This window comes from Myxine glutinosa, chromosome 7 (genome assembly GCF_964187855.1).
Source record: "Myxine glutinosa chromosome 7, kmMyxGlut1.1, whole genome shotgun sequence".
NCBI lineage: Eukaryota > Metazoa > Chordata > Myxini > Myxiniformes > Myxinidae > Myxine > Myxine glutinosa.
In genome coordinates, this window is record NC_136267.1 from 34,691,786 (window position 1) to 34,712,400 (window position 20,615).

At 40.7% G+C, this 20,615-nt stretch overlaps 2 protein-coding genes across 12 annotated transcripts in view; one reads left to right on the plus strand and one right to left on the minus strand.

Moving 5' to 3' along the window:
• The window catches only part of LOC137410750 (uncharacterized), a 660,974-nt gene that overhangs the window by 377,577 nt on the left and 262,782 nt on the right, over positions 1 to 20,615 (plus strand). The gene's annotated exons all lie outside the window — the stretch shown is intronic.
• The window catches only part of LOC137431107 (complement factor H-like), a 287,920-nt gene that overhangs the window by 60,323 nt on the left and 206,982 nt on the right, over positions 1 to 20,615 (minus strand). For all 11 annotated transcript variants that reach the window (XM_078781438.1, XM_078781448.1, XM_078781441.1 and 8 more), the window contains 5 exons: positions 17,570 to 17,649; positions 15,501 to 15,636; positions 9,434 to 9,513; positions 7,377 to 7,512; positions 773 to 896 (listed from right to left, as the gene is read on the minus strand). In XM_078781438.1, the coding sequence (XP_078637564.1) occupies positions 773 to 896; positions 7,377 to 7,512; positions 9,434 to 9,513; positions 15,501 to 15,636; positions 17,570 to 17,649 (556 nt within the window). The remainder of the gene's footprint in view (positions 1 to 772; positions 897 to 7,376; positions 7,513 to 9,433; positions 9,514 to 15,500; positions 15,637 to 17,569; positions 17,650 to 20,615) is intronic.

Below are 20,615 nucleotides of genomic sequence, written 5' to 3' on the forward strand. Positions count from 1 at the left end.
ACTCAGTGGACTACCTTTACTGAGGGTAGTCAGTTTAGTCGCGGACTACCTGACCATGCGGCAGGTAGCACTTGGGTTACATGTTACCAGTGGCAGTCAAGAGACCGACCTGACCTGTAAACCAGACCCGACCTGACCTGTAAACCAGACCCGACCTGACTTGTAAACCAGACCCGACCTGACCTGTAAACCAGACCTTATCCGATCTGTCTGGCTGACTGACAGGGACTGCATGTAAAGACTTGTCCTCCATTTCCACCTCTCCTTATATTAATACTTCCTGAGAATCCTTCCACATAGGTTTGCTTTCCCTGTCTCTTCGAAAACACCATCTGGCAAGTGCTTCCATCTTATTCATACACAAACCACTTGAAGAGATTAAATATCTCAAACTTTTGGATCTCATCAGCATCATCATCAGCTATGATCTTTCTTGGGCAGACCGTATTTCCAAGATGGCTTCCAAAGCCAACCAATGACTGGGTATCCTCCGCTGTGCAAGGTCTTTCTTTGGTCAATCTGAACTTTTTGACAACAAACATGGCCTCATTTCAAGTTTGATGGAGCAATGTCCTCCTCTGTGTTCCATTCCATTCTTTCCATTCCATTCTGATATAGCATTTTGCTCATGCATGCAAAAAATAAGTCGTACATCAAGTGAGTCTTCGTGCTTTAAGAGAATTGTTATAAAGCCAATGAAAAGGAATGCCTGCAATTTTTCAGTGAATAAACAAACACTGCTCACGTTTGACAACAGAAGAACGAAACTGACCTGATGGGATCGGAGTAAGTGAGACGGTTAGGAGGACATCGCACATGCAGAATTACATTTTGGTTCCATGCTTTTTCCATCTCCAAACGTATTCCACCTTCCTCTGTCTTCCACAAGTTGCAATCTGAGAATAAGAGACATGAAAAAAAACAAAGTGCAAGTTTTGTGCTTTCTTTTCTTTTTTTCAAATAACACAGGAAAATATCCGAAGGAAGCAACCATTGTAAGGATCCAATATATACCATATCACCTTGCTCCCAAAAGATGTCCTGTTTTTATGGAGTAGCCCACTGGGCGAAGCCGTTTCGAACAGTGTTTGTCTGTCCGTATGTATGTATGTACAGTCATGTGAAAAAGTAAGTACACCCCATGTAAAGTTTTGACTTTTTCAACATATTTCAACATTCAGCTATTTGATCTTCATTTCAACAATATTGATAGATAAAGGTGATATAATACAACAAATATCATGAAACATTTACATTTTGTAGTCCATTGTATAATTTAAATAAACATAAATGCAAATTTCGCATGTGGAAAAAGTAAGTACACCCTTGGCTCTAATAGGTGGTATTGCCCCCTTTGGCAGAAACAACCTCAAGTAGGCGTTTCTTATAACTGTCTACCAGTCTCTGACATTTACTGGGAGAAATTTTTGCCCACTCCTCCATGCAGAATTCTTTCAGCTGTGCGATGTTTGAGGGGTTTCTTGCATGCACAGCTCGTTTCAAATCTCCCCACAACATCTCGATGGGATTTAGATCCGGGCTTTGACTTGGCCATTCCAGAACTCTCCATTTCTTTCTTTTCAGCCATTCCTTGGTGGATTTACTGGTATGTTTAGGGTCATTGTCATGTTGCAAGGTCCACCTTCGGTTGAGCTTCAACTTCCCCGACAGATGGCCTCACATTATCCTCAAGCACCCTCTGGTACAATGAAGAATTCATAGTGGATTCTATGATGGTGAGCTTCCCAGGCCCTGATGCAGCAGAGCTGCCCCAAACCATAATATTTCCACCACCATGCTTTACAGTTGGTAACAGGTTATTGTGGTCAAATGCTGTCTTTGGTTTTCGCCAAACATGTCTTCTGGTACTGTGGCCAAAGAGCTCTACCTTTGACTCATCTGTCCAGAGCACATTGTTCCAGAAGTGCTGGTCTTTGCCTCGGTGTTCATTGGAAAACTTTAGTCTTGCCCTGATGTTCTTTCTGGACAGCAAAGATTTCCTCCTGGCACACCTCCCAAGTAGATCAAATTTGTGCAGCCTCTTTCTAATGGTAGACTCGTGCACTTTGACATCAACAGTGGCAAGAACTACCTGGAGGTCCCGTGATGACATTCTGGGGTTCTTAGAGACTTCTTTCAGCATCTTGCGGTCTGCTCTCGGGCTGAACTTGCTGGGGCGGCCTGGCCTGAACAAGTTGGCAGTTGTTTGGAATCTTGTCCACTTGTAGATGATCTTCCGGACAGTCGAATGATTGATTTCAAGTTGTTTGGAGATCTTTTTGAATCCCTTCCCAGACTCGTAGGCATCCATAACCTTCTTTCTGAAGGCCTCAGAGAGCTCTTTTGAACTTGGCATGGTGACGCCGCACACTTCAACAACAAAGAGCAAACCAAACTAAATGTCTGAGGTTTAAATAAGACAGGTTCCTCCAAGATCCTCTCTACCGATCTTCTAATCATTTGCACCTGAGCTGGTGCACCTGATTTTAATTTTAGGTATTTGAAGTAGTGATAAATGTAGGGGTGTACTTACTTTTTCCACATGCGAAATTTGCATTTATGTTTATTTAAATTATACAGTGGACTACAAAATGTAAATGTTTCATGATATTTGTTATATTATATCACCGTTATCTATCAATATTGTTGAAATGAAGATCAAATAGCTGTATGTTGAAATATGTTGAAAAAGTCAAAACTTTACATGGGGTGTACTTAATTTTTCACGTGACTGTATGTCCCATCGAACGTATAGCAATCAGAGCTCAGGATATGGTCACATGACAGGGTGCTGTGATTACGTCTGATGTCATTACAGCGTATGCGGCTGACTCTCCACAATCCGCCATTTTGATTTATATGCTGTTCATGCCGAACATATTGTCGAACCTGTCATATATCACAATTGCCATTCTCTACCGTTACGCTTTTCATTCAGTGTGAAACACAAACAAACCGATTGTTAAAATGATCATCAAATATCGAAAGCATAGACGTTACGGCTCTAGCAACAAAACGGTATGTATAGGCCTGAGGCGTTATGACTTATCTTCAGACAAATTAAGCCCAGGTTTCTTAATACAGTAGTGTATCGTTTCAGTAGTATCGTTTTTGTAATAATAATGATAATTATTACATCGTAAATATAACCATCACACTTTATTTAATCCCAATGTTGTGAATGGAAAGTTGATGGATTGAAGCGGTGTATGGTTCATGATCAATGATGAGCGGTGTTTGGCATTTATGATTAATAACCGAGGAAGTAAGGCATTAGCCTCAGTTTTTTAACGGTATTTATCATTTTCGAAATAATTATAACGTAACGTTAATATTAAAGTAAATCTAATCGTAACACTAATCCCTTCGTCGTGACTCCAAACGAACTGGAAGTTAAAATATATCCGTTTTGTGTCCGGGACGTCATTACGTCTATGATGTCATTACGACGGCTTACTCCACCGACCAACATTTTAATTAGAGTACAGTCGATCTCTGGTCGGATCTCAAGAACATTGGGTGTGTGTTCATTTACCAAGTTTCTTGTGAAGAGATCACCAAGTGGTTTGAGCATTCGAGCAAGCACTTCATTCAAAACCCTTAGCGAACGGCTGGCTTGGCAAGCGCTGGCTCGCTGCTTGGTAAATGAGCACACTTCCCACCCTTGTGGGGTATATAGATTACAGTCGATCTTCGCTCAGTGCTATAAGTAAAACTTACCTCATGGATGTCGGGATTCCTCCAAACCTCTTTCTTTAATGCTATAAACAGCATTAACGCCTGCTTGAAAAGCTAAACATGTGTGTTTGTGGTTTATAACATTTTACAAGCCCGGCTACGCCGCTGTTTGACTTTTGGTCTTGTTTTTTAAAGGAAACACAAATATAACCCTGATTTGTGATGAGGATTATGAAATATGTTTTCAGGATTTGAAAGATTTATTTATTTGAGTAACTCATGTACATGTTAATCCCACTACATTTTTTACCCTCGCCTGAGGAGGGTGTATTGCATTTGAGTCCGTTTGTTTGTTTGTTTGTTTTTTGTCTGTTTGTTTGTTACTTGGCAAAAATATATATATATTTTTTTTTGACAAGTATGTTGATCACTCCGGTTTGTGTGTTTGTGTTTGTCTGTCCGCCTACTTATACTTGCCTACAGGTCACAATTTTAAACCGATCTTCACGAAACTTAACCAAATGGTAGAGTTCGTGGTCAGACAAAATCCTATATATTTTTGAGATCAAAATAGGCCAAAAGGTAAACATAGGCCAAAGGTCAACATAGGTCAAAGGTCAACATAGGCCAAAGGTGAACATAGGCCAAAGGTAAACATAGGCCAAAGGTCAACCACTTTTTTCGAATTTCTAAAATCCTCAATTTTCATCCGATTGACTTGAAATTTGAATGGCATTTACATATCAGCTAACTGAATTCAACCACCAACTATTTTTGAGATCAGCATAGGCCAAAGGGCAACAACAATTTCAAATTTCTAAAATCCGCAATTTTTATCCGATTCACTTGAAATTTGAATGGTATTTACATATCAGCAAACTGAAACCAACCACCAACTATTTTTGAGGTCAACATAGGCCAAATTTCTAAAATTGTCAATTTTAATCAGATTCACTTAAACTTTGAAGACGATTTCCTTATCAGGTCACTGAATTCAACCACTAATTATTTTTGAGCTCAAAAACGGATGCTCAACTGAGTGACATTCTACTTTGTTCTGTTTTGTCAAGTGTCGCTCTATGAGTGATTTTTCATTTGTCTGTCTGTTTGTTTGTCTGTTTGTTTGTTTGCCCGCACAGAATAAATATGATTTGCTCTGCAACCGTTAGTCCGATTGACAGGAAATTTTCACCATCAGTGCAACTCCACCTGTAAAAACTTTTTATGATAATTATGACGTCATGGGTCACGTGGTTCGGCCGCCATCTTGGAAAAACCTAAAACATTGCACCTCCATATATCCAAAAGCGCTGCATAGAAAAAATTGAGACATGGCTCATTGTAAAGAACTCTCCATGTGGAATAGCATATGTTAATGATGTCATAGGTGCCTCTATTACAACGTCATAATTTGACAAGTACAAAATTTCATCCAATCAAGATGAAATTTCTTGAGCATCATCTCGGGATAAATTGGTGGAGAAAGAAAAATGATGACGTCATCTGTCACGTGGTTCGGCCGTCATATTTGTTTTAACGCAAAAGCCTTAAAACAACTGAAAACACGTCCTGGTGAAGGTCTGCAATCTCTGATTGTTCTTTCAAGCTTTTTTGCATCAGTGATAACAATGTACATATCACTTCGCATCAAGCTCAGAATATTGACCGAACAGCAAAAAAAAGAAGTGATTGTGAAGATTCTCTTGAATTATCTCATTCTGATACTTATTCTCCAAATGTCTAGCCATAGCTTAGCCTGGTGTGTTATGTGTTAGTTTCGCCTTTTAGTAGTTGTCCAAGACTTACATACGTGCCTATCTTGTGTCGATGTCTCGTGTGGCAGTGATTCATGAGTTAGTTATTCATTATCTCATTCTGATGGTTTTTTTTCACCTGGTCTGTCCATAGCTTAGCCCAGTGTATTAAGTGTTAGTTAAGCATCCGAGTGTATGCCCAAGACTTCCGTGCATGCTTATCTAAGGCGTATGTCTCATGAGGGGGTAATTACCCCAGGCATGCAAAGCAAAAAGCGGGGTTAAGCAATTGGTTCATGTGCATCCGTCCGATCAATTTATGATCGAGGAACAGCTAATTTAAATTGAATGTTATATTTGGAACACGAATCAGAACATGAATCGGAAGATAAGTCTTTCGTTTCATCGTATGTTTGCTCAAAATTCATGCCGATCACGCGTGCGCATTAAACTACTTGTGTTGGAATAGAGTATTTTAATTGTTTTCCTTTCCTGTAATATATTTTTTACTGCTTACTCTCACCAATCATGTTAACCAGTTGAAGTTTCTACATTTTTTTGCCTCCACAATCTCCCCCCCCCCCCCCCCTCCCCCGCATCATCAGTCCGCATTGCAGATGGAGACAGAAAAACAGTCAAATGCATCAATTAATCACTGACATTCTCGACATACAAAATAGTTTGGTGAAAACAATGAGGAAACAAAAAGAACGTTGAACATCATGTTGTAATTTACACAGAGTTTCAGTAGGTCAAAAAAAAAAAAATTAAAATAAAAACAAGAAAGAGCAATCAGAGATCGCCAGGACGTGTTTGTAGTGGTTTTAAGGTTTTTGTGTTGAAACAAATATGGCGGCCGAATCACGTGACCAATGACGTCATTTTTTTCTCTCCACCAATTTATCCATCGATGACGCTCAAGAAATTTCATCTTGATCGGATGAGGTTTTGTACTTGTCGAATTATGACATCATAATGGGGGAACCTATGACATCATCATTAACATGTTATTCCACATGGAGAGTTCTTTACAATGAGCCATGTCTTAATGTTTTCTATGCAGCGCTTTAGTGAGAGAGGTGCAAAGTTTTTCGGTTTTTCCAAGATGGCACCAGTACCACGCGACCTGTGACGTCATTATTATCATTAAATTATGTTTTATATATGTTTTTATATGACCCCTTATTGTATGTTTTGTGTGTTCGTTTGTCTTTTTTTGTGATTGATGTAAGCTCTTTCACGAGCCTCGATCTTGTACGAAAAAAAAAATTCTACAGAAGGAGCTGCACCTGTGGTGAAAATTTCCTGTCAATCGGACCAACGGTTGCAGAGAAAAAAAAATTCATCTTGATCAAATGAGGTTTTGTACTTGTCAAATTATGATGTCATAATGGAGGAACCTATGACAACATCATTAACATGTGTTATTTCCCATGGAGAGTTCTTTACAATGAGCCACGTCTCAATGTTTTCTATGCAGCGCTTTGGGAGATGAAGAGGCCCAAAATTTTTCGGTTTTTCCAACATGGTGCCAGTATCACGTGACTTATGACATCATAATTAACAATAAAAATTATACAGGAGGAGATGCACCCATGGTGAAAATCTCCTGTCAATCGGATCAACGGTTGAGAAAATCATATTTATTATGTGCGGACAAAGAAACAGACAGCCAAACAAACAGACAGACAAACAAACAGACTCAAATGCAATACCCTCTCCTCTGGCAAGGGTAAAAACAATTGTTATTTTACAAAGGCCCAACTACAGCAGAATAATTTGCTCTGAAAATAGAAACCTGTGAAGACTATTTTCCAACAAATTATGCTGAAATTAAAAGAATGTTATTTACCAAAAATGTTACACCTCATTGTCATACAACAGGAATATTTTGAAGGTATGCTCACAACTCCAAGGAGTGAAAGGATGAAAGGAGACATTCACCTTTATCACAAGAAGGGAGGTAGATAACACCATCTGTGCAGGTGTGGATGAGGTTTGGTCCCCCGGTACCTTTCTTGCATCCGAAGGTGACTTCAACTCCTCCAGGTATTGTGTAATTCTTAACACCTCCACTATACTGCATGCAAAAGGGATTAAGACAATTGGTCTGAAAACATCTTGCATCTCTGTTGTTTATTCTCACATACATACGTTTTAGCTCTTACACGAGCCTCGATTCTGCATACAAAAAAAAAATACGACCTGTTTTTCATACTATGTGACTTATCTCATCAAGAAATGTCATATCTTGAACACTTTCCTGTGTATCTCTCTGCACATTAACCCCATACGGCTGAGTTATACAAACATGAAAGTTTGGATCAACCTTCAACAAAAACTAATTACCTCCGCCAATGAGGTAATGTTTTCACACCTGTTTGTTACCTCAACCCACTAAGGTGGACAGAGGTTATGTTTTCACCCCTGTTTGGCAGTGAGCAGGATTTCTGAAAAGTTATGGATGGGTTCGGATGAAAATTTGTGGACAGTTTGGATTTGTGACAAGTACCGATTGTTTAGATGTTGGTGAAGATCCGTATCCAGATACTATAATTTATAAGTGATTCTTCACCATTGAAAGATGTGTCCAAACATGGTATACAGTACCCGTCCGTCACATGGTATCCGTCCAAAACCTTGAGATATCCTGCTCACAGACAGACAAACAAGAAAGATGTCGTGCATAGCACGATACCTGCGAAATCCAATAAACAATGGTTACCATCGAAACAGCAATTTGGTGATTTGAAAAATTTGACCTATCAAGTGTTTTGTGATGATGTATCAAGTGAATCAAGTGATGGAATGGTGTGCACAACAAATTTGATCAACACATTTTCTAATTGCCGCAAAAAAGGCGTTTTACATGTTTTGGACAGCATTGGCCTTGATGTTGAACTAATTCAGACCAGAATTTGGACAAATATACTACACATATGTACAAATAAGCTGTCGGTTTCAATTTGATATCTTGAGAATGTCCTGAGGTTTGGCAATTATAAAATCACAAAAATATCCCATTTTATTATAATGGGATTAAATTATTGTCATGGACACTGTTTTCTCTTTGCCATGTGTGTTTTTTCTTTTTGCAAAATGGGACTTTTTATATTCCACGAGGGACTTTTCCCGATGTCACTAAACAACCTGAAAAAAGGAGAAATTTATTAAATTTGTTTTATATTGCACCCTCTTAGCTTGGTACTGAAGGTGGTTTACCAATGGGGGAGAAGGGGCCTTTTGATTATGACGAGTGACCCTGAATTGGTATTACAGAAGGCCCTCAGACAGAAGGCCGAACGGGGTCTATTGGGTCTGCTGCGTCTTAGGGTCCATAAGGGTCTTCAGGTTATAAAGGGTTCTATGTGTCTTAAGGGTCCTTGGAGTCTTGGGGTCTGAAAGGATGTTATGGTCATAAAGGGTCTTCGAGAAAACAAGGCCAGATGTTTGAAAACAACCCGAAAATATTCTACCATGAACGAGGGAAACGAAAGCAGAATGTGTCATCCCATCCTGAAAAAGATGAACTGGAACAATTCTGGAAAGGAATTTACAAAGATCGACAATAACACAATAAGAAGGTGGAATGGATCCAAAGCCTGGAAGAGAAGAAGCAACATCTCAAGGAAATTCCCATATTGGTGACTAAGCATATTAATTGGTGACTTTGTAATTTATTATAATTGTACTGGAAGTGAGAAAGTTAGAGTGAGTAGTTGCACCAACGTTGTCACGCATTTGTTCACCACATGCACATGAAAACATCGGAAAACTTCACTTCTTTATATCAAGACATTGTGTACAAGATATTTTTTTATCTTAAATGAGAAAAACATTATTTAGGCCACATGACATCATGAGGAGCAACATAAAAGGTTCAAAACAATCATTTATGAGTGCAAATCGGGCTGTCATGTACATTCAGAAATCGAGGTGTGGGTGTGTGTGTGTGTTTTATGTCAGTTTATTTTCAGACATCATCGCACACGTGTACGTACTGCAGTGAAAAAACGAGAAGAAAGAGTCAGGTTTTTCTTCACTAATACTTCTCCTGACAATTCACACCCAGGATTAGAATCTGAGGAAAGGAGGGAAGGTACAAGTTAAGATTAATATTTGGATGGAGATTCAGGGCAATCATTGCGTGGCCCTGCAACAGAGTGCTGACCTGTACAGTTGATTCAAATTCACAGAATTACCACAGAATTACCCCCAGGGAGGCACAGAGCAAAAAAATGAAAAATCCCAAGTGTAGATATATCCGTAGTATATTATGTGGCTAAATTACCTCTCCCCTCATACCAGTGGAAAAGGAAAATGTGGTGTGTTTTGTGGAAGACTCAAACCCCTTTCCCTTTCCCTTTCTCTTTCTCTTTCTCTTTCTCTTTCTCTTTCTCTTTCTCTTTCTCTTTCTCTTTCTCTCTCTCTCTCTCTCTCTCTCTCTCTCTCTCTCTCTCTCTCTCTCTCTCTCCACATCCATACATGCTTTACAAGACTCAACATTGCGAAACCAACAGTACGAGCCAGCAATCCATAAAAGAGCAGCATAAAGGACAGTGCAGGGGAGAACCACGCAGCAGGGGGGTGGGAGGAGAAGGGTGGAGAAGAGACTCCACCAAAGGCCCCAATCGCCCCATGCTCCCCCAGATAGAGATATCATAACATTATCTCCAGCAGTGTTGCAGGAGCTGGGTGCAACCAATGAGTGGTGCCTAGATACAGGGTGGGCCAATGAGGCAACTGTTCTGGCACATTCCATCGACAGAGAGGCAGACGTCAGAAACACCAAGGCAGCGTTCGGGAGCACAGAAAGGGGATTGCTCAATCCCCATGCCACGCTTCTCCTTGGGCTTTATAAGTCGGGAGATTTGAGCAGATCGTTGATATTGGCAGGCCTGGGATCTGAGACAAGCAAGCTGGTGACCAGAGGATTGGTGGAGCGTGTGAGCGAGGGAGGTTCCGTGCATGGAACGAGCCAGCCCGCAGAGAATTCCTAAATGCCTTGGTGGTACATAAACACTGATTTACGCCATCTCTCTCTTGCTTTCCCAAAATCTAATTAGTTCCCTTTGAACACACAAAGCATCAAGGAGAAGCCCTTGTCCCTGTCAGGGCTGGCTTACTCACTTCACAGTTTCCTCAGAGCACTGCACGCATTCACCATTTGCATCTCTCCTTACACTTGGCATTACACTCTGTACTCACCTCTTATTCCCCCCTCTCTTTCATTCGGACAGCATAAGCCCTCTGGGTACGTCCGGTGAGGGAGAGAGCGCAAACACACCTCAAACTTCTTTCTACTTCTCTCTGTACCTCTTCCTTACCTCGTTTCCCTGGAATGACTGAGAAACCTGAGTTGTAGAATTGTGACTAAGACTGGGCTTCTGTGATTGGGGTAAGAGCTTTCTTCCGTGACATTTCTTGTAAATATGTGCTCCTTGTTAAATTATATAAACTATTCTTGGGAAAAATGCCAGGGGCATAGAAAAGGCCCCTTTATATGGTATGCGCCATGTGGCAAACTATAGAAAAAAGGGATATTCCATAGCTTGTCGGAAATGCCAAACAACAAAAAAGAAGGGACATTCAAAAAAGATTGTGTGCATGCTGTACCACCCTTGTGTTCTTATGAGGAACCAAGTAATGCTCGAGAAAACTTCATATAAAGGGGGTGCCCATTTGATCCATACAGCTGCATGAAGAAGTAGATGGATTGTATTTGCCAGGTGTAGGGCGATTGCAATTCGTTTCCCTGCTTCTATTGGACGAAATTGGCTGCAAATTTCAGAAGTAAATACTGTCTATGTCGAGGTAATGTCTTCCAAATTTCAGCAATGTCCGTGGATGCCTTCTTGAATTTTATTAAGAAAACCCCCGAATTCAAGTTGGTGTCTGTCAGTCCGTCCGTCCGCCCACCATAAAAGTGTTGGCGCTCATATCTCAAGGACAATACATTGAAACTAGCTGAAACTTGGACTGTACATTGGCCAATTCGTCTAATTAATGGCTTTCAAAACAAATTCCACCTCAGTACCAAAGTTGTTGCTTTAAAATGAAATACCATCGGACCCCGCTATTCACGGTTCCGCGTATTCGCGGTTGATAAAACGCGACCTGTTTCTCTATTCGCGGAAAAGTGTCCCGCAAATTCGCAGCTTTTTTTCTATTCACGGCCATGTTCCACGAATTTGCGGTTTTTCATGGGTGCGAAAAAAAATTTTCACGAGCCATGAGCTTGACACATTGATGAAACCCATCTTTCACCAACCTTGCATAAAGCAGCTGGACATGTGCAAAAAAACATCTTCTACGAGCCGTGATCATGACCTGCTCCTGTGTTCGCTGCCATGTGTTTCGCGTTTTCATGGCTTTTGCGGGATATCCCGTCATTAACACTGTGAACAGCTTCACGTGATATTACACCGTTCACATGTAAACAATGTTTCGCGGTATATCCCGTCATTCACACTGTGAATAGCTTCACGTGATATCCTGACGCCGTTCACAGGTAAACATTGCTTCGCGGGATATCCCACCAGCTGCATAACATGTTATCCCCACGAGTTACTGTACATAATGAAAATACTCCACAGTATCTATTAGTGCAATTAGCTGTTTCCCTTTTCCCCATTGAAACAATGGCATAGCATGCATTCGTGGATTTTCATCGACATTCGTGGATTATTGCCGACATTCGTGGTTTGTTCTTCACGATTCGTGGATTTTCACGATTTGGGAACCAATGCCCCCTTTTTCCATTGAAACAATGCCCAGCTATTCGCGGTTTCGCCGTTCGTGGATTTTCCAGGAATGTATCCCCCACAAATAGTGGGGTCCCACAGTATATACAAATATATACACCTTCGTTTTGGCATCACATATGAAGCTTGTGGCCAAAATCATGTGTGTCGTTTCAGAGAAGAGAGCAAATACCTATTTGGGGGGATCAACCTCCCCCCCTCCCCCTTTAGACCTCCTCAATGCGTGCAGATTTGGATTTTGTCGCAGATTTGGATTTTGTTTTGAAAGCCATTAATTAGACGTATTGGCCGATGTATAGTCCAGGTTTCAGCTCGTTTCAATGTATAGCCTTTGAGATATGAGCGCCAACACATTCTGGGCGGATGGACGGACGGATGGACGGACAGATTGACAGACATCAATGTTGATTTTGAGGGTTTTCGTTAATAACTCAAGAATGTGGAAACAGCCGTTGCTGAAATTTGAATGGTATTTACATATCAGCAAACTGAAACCAACCACCAACTATTTTTGAGGTCAACATAGGCCAAATTTCTAAAATTGTCAATTTTAATCAGATTCACTTAAACTTTGAAGACGATTTCCTTATCAGGTCACTGAATTCAACCACTAATTATTTTTGAGCTCAAAAACGGATGCTCAACTGAGTGACATTCTACTTTGTTCTGTTTTGTCAAGTGTCGCTCTATGAGTGATTTTTCATTTGTCTGTCTGTTTGTTTGTCTGTTTGTTTGTTTGCCCGCACAGAATAAATATGATTTGCTCTGCAACCGTTAGTCCGATTGACAGGAAATTTTCACCATCAGTGCAACTCCACCTGTAAAAACTTTTTATGATAATTATGACGTCATGGGTCACGTGGTTCGGCCGCCATCTTGGAAAAACCTAAAACATTGCACCTCCATATATCCAAAAGCGCTGCATAGAAAAAATTGAGACATGGCTCATTGTAAAGAACTCTCCATGTGGAATAGCATATGTTAATGATGTCATAGGTGCCTCTATTACAACGTCATAATTTGACAAGTACAAAATTTCATCCAATCAAGATGAAATTTCTTGAGCATCATCTCGGGATAAATTGGTGGAGAAAGAAAAATGATGACGTCATCTGTCACGTGGTTCGGCCGTCATATTTGTTTTAACGCAAAAGCCTTAAAACAACTGAAAACACGTCCTGGTGAAGGTCTGCAATCTCTGATTGTTCTTTCAAGCTTTTTTGCATCAGTGATAACAATGTACATATCACTTCGCATCAAGCTCAGAATATTGACCGAACAGCAAAAAAAAGAAGTGATTGTGAAGATTCTCTTGAATTATCTCATTCTGATACTTATTCTCCAAATGTCTAGCCATAGCTTAGCCTGGTGTGTTATGTGTTAGTTTCGCCTTTTAGTAGTTGTCCAAGACTTACATACGTGCCTATCTTGTGTCGATGTCTCGTGTGGCAGTGATTCATGAGTTAGTTATTCATTATCTCATTCTCATGGTTTTTTTTCACCTGGTCTGTCCATAGCTTAGCCCAGTGTATTAAGTGTTAGTTAAGCATCCGAGTGTATGCCCAAGACTTCCGTGCATGCTTATCTAAGGCGTATGTCTCATGAGGGGGTAATTACCCCAGGCATGCAAAGCAAAAAGCGGGGTTAAGCAATTGGTTCATGTGCATCCGTCCGATCAATTTATGATCGAGGAACAGCTAATTTAAATTGAATGTTATATTTGGAACACGAATCAGAACATGAATCGGAAGATAAGTCTTTCGTTTCATCGTATGTTTGCTCAAAATTCATGCCGATCACGCGTGCGCATTAAACTACTTGTGTTGGAATAGAGTATTTTAATTGTTTTCCTTTCCTGTAATATATTTTTTACTGCTTACTCTCACCAATCATGTTAACCAGTTGAAGTTTCTACATTTTTTTGCCTCCACAATCTCCCCCCCCCCCCCTCCCCCGCATCATCAGTCCGCATTGCAGATGGAGACAGAAAAACAGTCAAATGCATCAATTAATCACTGACATTCTCGACATACAAAATAGTTTGGTGAAAACAATGAGGAAACAAAAAGAACGTTGAACATCATGTTGTAATTTACACAGAGTTTCAGTAGGTCAAAAAAAAAAAAATTAAAATAAAAACAAGAAAGAGCAATCAGAGATCGCCAGGACGTGTTTGTAGTGGTTTTAAGGTTTTTGTGTTGAAACAAATATGGCGGCCGAATCACGTGACCAATGACGTCATTTTTTTCTCTCCACCAATTTATCCATCGATGACGCTCAAGAAATTTCATCTTGATCGGATGAGGTTTTGTACTTGTCGAATTATGACATCATAATGGGGGAACCTATGACATCATCATTAACATGTTATTCCACATGGAGAGTTCTTTACAATGAGCCATGTCTTAATGTTTTCTATGCAGCGCTTTAGTGAGAGAGGTGCAAAGTTTTTCGGTTTTTCCAAGATGGCACCAGTACCACGCGACCTGTGACGTCATTATTATCATTAAATTATGTTTTATATATGTTTTTATATGACCCCTTATTGTATGTTTTGTGTGTTCGTTTGTCTTTTTTTGTGATTGATGTAAGCTCTTTCACGAGCCTCGATCTTGTACGAAAAAAAAAATTCTACAGAAGGAGCTGCACCTGTGGTGAAAATTTCCTGTCAATCGGACCAACGGTTGCAGAGAAAAAAAAATTCATCTTGATCAAATGAGGTTTTGTACTTGTCAAATTATGATGTCATAATGGAGGAACCTATGACAACATCATTAACATGTGTTATTTCCCATGGAGAGTTCTTTACAATGAGCCACGTCTCAATGTTTTCTATGCAGCGCTTTGGGAGATGAAGAGGCCCAAAATTTTTCGGTTTTTCCAACATGGTGCCAGTATCACGTGACTTATGACATCATAATTAACAATAAAAATTATACAGGAGGAGATGCACCCATGGTGAAAATCTCCTGTCAATCGGATCAACGGTTGAGAAAATCATATTTATTATGTGCGGACAAAGAAACAGACAGCCAAACAAACAGACAGACAAACAAACAGACTCAAATGCAATACCCTCTCCTCTGGCAAGGGTAAAAACAATTGTTATTTTACAAAGGCCCAACTACAGCAGAATAATTTGCTCTGAAAATAGAAACCTGTGAAGACTATTTTCCAACAAATTATGCTGAAATTAAAAGAATGTTATTTACCAAAAATGTTACACCTCATTGTCATACAACAGGAATATTTTGAAGGTATGCTCACAACTCCAAGGAGTGAAAGGATGAAAGGAGACATTCACCTTTATCACAAGAAGGGAGGTAGATAACACCATCTGTGCAGGTGTGGATGAGGTTTGGTCCCCCGGTACCTTTCTTGCATCCGAAGGTGACTTCAACTCCTCCAGGTATTGTGTAATTCTTAACACCTCCACTATACTGCATGCAAAAGGGATTAAGACAATTGGTCTGAAAACATCTTGCATCTCTGTTGTTTATTCTCACATACATACGTTTTAGCTCTTACACGAGCCTCGATTCTGCATACAAAAAAAAAATACGACCTGTTTTTCATACTATGTGACTTATCTCATCAAGAAATGTCATATCTTGAACACTTTCCTGTGTATCTCTCTGCACATTAACCCCATACGGCTGAGTTATACAAACATGAAAGTTTGGATCAACCTTCAACAAAAACTAATTACCTCCGCCAATGAGGTAATGTTTTCACACCTGTTTGTTACCTCAACCCACTAAGGTGGACAGAGGTTATGTTTTCACCCCTGTTTGGCAGTGAGCAGGATTTCTGAAAAGTTATGGATGGGTTCGGATGAAAATTTGTGGACAGTTTGGATTTGTGACAAGTACCGATTGTTTAGATGTTGGTGAAGATCCGTATCCAGATACTATAATTTATAAGTGATTCTTCACCATTGAAAGATGTGTCCAAACATGGTATACAGTACCCGTCCGTCACATGGTATCCGTCCAAAACCTTGAGATATCCTGCTCACAGACAGACAAACAAGAAAGATGTCGTGCATAGCACGATACCTGCGAAATCCAATAAACAATGGTTACCATCGAAACAGCAATTTGGTGATTTGAAAAATTTGACCTATCAAGTGTTTTGTGATGATGTATCAAGTGAATCAAGTGATGGAATGGTGTGCACAACAAATTTGATCAACACATTTTCTAATTGCCGCAAAAAAGGCGTTTTACATGTTTTGGACAGCATTGGCCTTGATGTTGAACTAATTCAGACCAGAATTTGGACAAATATACTACACATATGTACAAATAAGCTGTCGGTTTCAATTTGATATCTTGAGAATGTCCTGAGGTTTGGCAATTATAAAATCACAAAAATATCCCATTTTATTATAATGGGATTAAATTATTGTCATGGACACTGTTTTCTCTTTGCCATGTGTGTTTTTTCTTTTTGCAAAATGGGACTTTTTATATTCCACGAGGGACTTTTCCCGATGTCACTAAACAACCTGAAAAAAGGAGAAATTTATTAAATTTGTTTTATATTGCACCCTCTTAGCTTGGTACTGAAGGTGGTTTACCAATGGGGGAGAAGGGGCCTTTTGATTATGACGAGTGACCCTGAATTGGTATTACAGAAGGCCCTCAGACAGAAGGCCGAACGGGGTCTATTGGGTCTGCTGCGTCTTAGGGTCCATAAGGGTCTTCAGGTTGTAAAGGGTTCTATGTGTCTTAAGGGTCCTTGGAGTCTTGGGGTCTGAAAGGATGTTATGGTCATAAAGGGTCTTCGAGAAAACAAGGCCAGATGTTTGAAAACAACCCGAAAATATTCTACCATGAACGAGGGAAACGAAAGCAGAATGTGTCATCCCATCCTGAAAAAGATGAACTGGAACAATTCTGGAAAGGAATTTACAAAGATCGACAATAACACAATAAGAAGGTGGAATGGATCCAAAGCCTGGAAGAGAAGAAGCAACATCTCAAGGAAATTCCCATATTGGTGACTAAGCATATTAATTGGTGACTTTGTAATTTATTATAATTGTACTGGAAGTGAGAAAGTTAGAGTGAGTAGTTGCACCAACGTTGTCACGCATTTGTTCACCACATGCACATGAAAACATCGGAAAACTTCACTTCTTTATATCAAGACATTGTGTACAAGATATTTTTTTATCTTAAATGAGAAAAACATTATTTAGGCCACATGACATCATGAGGAGCAACATAAAAGGTTCAAAACAATCATTTATGAGTTCACGCGACTGGGCAAATCGGGCTGTCATGTACATTCAGAAATCGAGGTGTGGGTGTGTGTGTGTGTTTTATGTCAGTTTATTTTCAGACATCATCGCACACGTGTACGTACTGCAGTGAAAAAACGAGAAGAAAGAGTCAGGTTTTTCTTCACTAATACTTCTCCTGACAATTCACACCCAGGATTAGAATCTGAGGAAAGGAGGGAAGGGACAAGTTAAGATTAATATTTGGATGGAGATTCAGGGCAATCATTGCGTGGCCCTGCAACAGAGTGCTGACCTGTACAGTTGATTCAAATTCACAGAATTACCACAGAATTACCCCCAGGGAGGCACAGAGCAAAAAAATGAAAAATCCCAAGTGTAGATATATCCGTAGTATATTATGTGGCTAAATTACCTCTCCCCTCATACCAGTGGAAAAGGAAAATGTGGTGTGTTTTGTGGAAGACTCAAACCCCTTTCCCTTTCCCCTTTCCCTTTCTCTTTCTCTTTCTCTTTCTCTTTCTCTTTCTCTTCTCTCTCTCTCTCTCTCTCTCTCTCTCTCTCTCTCTCTCTCTCTCTCTCTCTCTCTCTCTCTCTCTCTCCACATCCATACATGCTTTACAAGACTCAACATTGCGAAACCAACAGTACGAGCCAGCAATCCATAAAAGAGCAGCATAAAGGACAGTGCAGGGGAGAACCACGCAGCAGGGGGGTGGGAGGAGAAGGGTGGAGAAGAGACTCCACCAAAGGCCCCAATCGCCCCATGCTCCCCCAGATAGAGATATCATAACATTATCTCCAGCAGTGTTGCAGGAGCTGGGTGCAACCAATGAGTGGTGCCTAGATACAGGGTGGGCCAATGAGGCAACTGTTCTGGCACATTCCATCGACAGAGAGGCAGACGTCAGAAACACCAAGGCAGCGTTCGGGAGCACAGAAAGGGGATTGCTCAATCCCCATGCCACGCTTCTCCTTGGGCTTTATAAGTCGGGAGATTTGAGCAGATCGTTGATATTGGCAGGCCTGGGATCTGAGACAAGCAAGCTGGTGACCAGAGGATTGGTGGAGCGTGTGAGCGAGGGAGGTTCCGTGCATGGAACGAGCCAGCCCGCAGAGAATTCCTAAATGCCTTGGTGGTACATAAACACTGATTTACGCCATCTCTCTCTTGCTTTCCCAAAATCTAATTAGTTCCCTTTGAACACACAAAGCATCAAGGAGAAGCCCTTGTCCCTGTCAGGGCTGGCTTACTCACTTCACAGTTTCCTCAGAGCACTGCACGCATTCACCATTTGCATCTCTCCTTACACTTGGCATTACACTCTGTACTCACCTCTTATTCCCCCCTCTCTTTCATTCGGACAGCATAAGCCCTCTGGGTACGTCCGGTGAGGGAGAGAGCGCAAACACACCTCAAACTTCTTTCTACTTCTCTCTGTACCTCTTCCTTACCTCGTTTCCCTGGAATGACTGAGACACCTGAGTTGTAGAATTGTGACTAAGACTGGGCTTCTGTGATTGGGGTAAGAGCTTTCTTCCGTGACATTTCTTGTAAATATGTGCTCCTTGTTAAATTATATAAACTATTCTTGGGAAAAATGCCAGGGGCATAGAAAAGGCCCCTTTATATGGTATGCGCCATGTGGCAAACTATAGAAAAAAGGGATATTCCATAGCTTGTCGGAAATGCCAAACAACAAAAAAGAAGGGACATTCAAAAAAGATTGTGTGCATGCTGTACCACCCTTGTGTTCTTATGAGGAACCAAGTAATGCTCGAGAAAACTTCATATAAAGGGGGTGCCCATTTGATCCATACAGCTGCATGAAGAAGTAGATGGATTGTATTTGCCAGGTGTAGGGCGATTGCAATTCGTTTCCCTGCTTCTATTGGACGAAATTGGCTGCAAATTTCAGAAGTAAATACTGTCTATGTCGAGGTAATGTCTTCCAAATTTCAGCAATGTCCGTGGATGCCTTCTTGAATTTTATTAAGAAAACCCCCGAATTCAAGTTGGTGTCTGTCAGTCCGTCCGTCCGCCCACCATAAAAGTGTTGGCGCTCATATCTCAAGGACAATACATTGAAACTAGCTGAAACTTGGACTGTACATTGGCCAATTCGTCTAATTAATGGCTTTCAAAACAAATTCCACCTCAGTACCAAAGTTGTTGCTTTAAAATGAAATACCATCGGACCCCGCTATTCACGGTTCCGCGTATTCGCGGTTGATAAAACGCGACCTGTTTCTCTATTCGCGGAAAAGTGTCCCGCAAATTCGCAGCTTTTTTTCTATTCACGGCCATGTTCCACGAATTTGCGGTTTTTCATGGGTGCGAAAAAAAATTTTCACGAGCCATGAGCTTGACACATTGATGAAACCCATCTTTCACCAACCTTGCATAAAGCAGCTGGACATGTGCAAAAAAACATCTTCTACGAGCCGTGATCATGACCTGCTCCTGTGTTCGCTGCCATGTGTTTCGCGTTTTCATGGCTTTTGCGGGATATCCCGTCATTAACACTGTGAACAGCTTCACGTGATATTACACCGTTCACATGTAAACAATGTTTCGCGGTATATCCCGTCATTCACACTGTGAATAGCTTCACGTGATATCCTGACGCCGTTCACAGGTAAACATTGCTTCGCGGGATATCCCACCAGCTGCATAACATGTTATCCCCACGAGTTACTGTACATAATGAAAATACTCCACAGTATCTATTAGTGCAATTAGCTGTTTCCCTTTTCCCCATTGAAACAATGGCATAGCATGCATTCGTGGATTTTCATCGACATTCGTGGATTATTGCCGACATTCGTGGTTTGTTCTTCACGATTCGTGGATTTTCACGATTTGGGAACCAATGCCCCCTTTTTCCATTGAAACAATGCCCAGCTATTCGCGGTTTCGCCGTTCGTGGATTTTCCAGGAATGTATCCCCCACAAATAGTGGGGTCCCACAGTATATACAAATATATACACCTTCGTTTTGGCATCACATATGAAGCTTGTGGCCAAAATCATGTGTGTCGTTTCAGAGAAGAGAGCAAATACCTATTTGGGGGGATCAACCTCCCCCCCTCCCCCTTTAGACCTCCTCAATGCGTGCAGATTTGGATTTTGTCGCAGATTTGGATTTTGTTTTGAAAGCCATTAATTAG